Here is a 1,008-nt window from a genome sequence, read left to right on the forward strand (position 1 = left end):
CAGCTTGCTGTACTTCTCCATCTCCTCGGGGGTGAAGGTGATGGGCTGGCTCTCCAGCGGGGCTAGAGAGGAATCTTCTGCCCCTTCCCGATCCCCTTCCATGCTCGGCTCCCCACTCTGAGGCACGTAGCCAGGAAAGTGCTCAACATCTGGAACTAAGGGCATCATACTGGTTTCCACTGGGACTGGCTGGTTGCCCCCGTCCATAGGCTCCGGCCCGTCACCATCGCTCGGATCCGAGAGGAAGTTGTGTGGCACGACCAGGTCTCCGGAGCCAAAGCACTCGGGGAGCGCCGGCGCGTCCAGGGGAAGGGACGGCATCTCCACAGCAGCTTCATCACGTTTCTGCTCATCCAGAGGTTTGTCCTGAATTACCATCACCACATCTTCCAGGAGAGACTGGCCAGCCAGCTGACCCTCCTCCATGCCTTGGGAACCATCCTCAGCATCCGACAGCTCCTGCTCCTCGCCCCTCTCCAAGCCAGACTCCTCGTATCTTTTGGAATTTGGCTTCCGAATGGTTGGCAGCTTCCCAATTAAAGGGAGAACTGGTTTGTTGCCTAAGGAAGGAGGCAGTTTGGGGCCAAAGTAGCCCTGGGGAGGATCTTTGAGCTTTATGCCCACCTTGTTTGCCCCTGACAGCATCTCATCAGTGACACAGGGCTTCTTCTCAACCTTCCTGGACTGCACCTTTTCCAGGAGCAGCTTTGCAGTGACGGAGTTCCTCTCCTCAGGACTGCAGTCTCCTTCCGAGGCCCGCCCCATGCCAGAGCCGCTGCTGTTCTGGGAGAGGGAGCCAGATCCTTTCAGATCCTCTCCTTTGCCATCCTCTTTCTTCAGCAGTGACCCTTCACCTCGGCCTGTCCGGAAATAGTGGGGAGATTGGGAGCGGTAGATCTTGGACCTGATGAAGTCCCTTCTGCCAGACCTTCGCTCCTCGGGGCTCTCGTGGCCCCGCGAGCCCTTCCGGGACAGGGACCTCTGCGAGTGGCTGGGGGGGCGGCGGGC

At 59.2% G+C, this 1,008-nt stretch overlaps 1 protein-coding gene across 1 annotated transcript in view; it reads right to left on the minus strand.

Moving 5' to 3' along the window:
- GPATCH8 (G-patch domain containing 8) overlaps positions 1 to 1,008 on the minus strand; it is a 38,850-nt gene that overhangs the window by 526 nt on the left and 37,316 nt on the right. Inside the window, 1 exon segment of the mRNA XM_017744745.1 lies at positions 5 to 1,007. Coding sequence (XP_017600234.1) covers positions 5 to 1,007 — 1,003 coding nt within the window.

The sequence above is a fragment of the Corvus brachyrhynchos genome, unplaced genomic scaffold (genome assembly GCF_000691975.1).
Source record: "Corvus brachyrhynchos isolate BGI_N302 unplaced genomic scaffold, ASM69197v1 scaffold479, whole genome shotgun sequence".
In the NCBI taxonomy this organism is placed as follows: Eukaryota; Metazoa; Chordata; class Aves; order Passeriformes; family Corvidae; genus Corvus; species Corvus brachyrhynchos.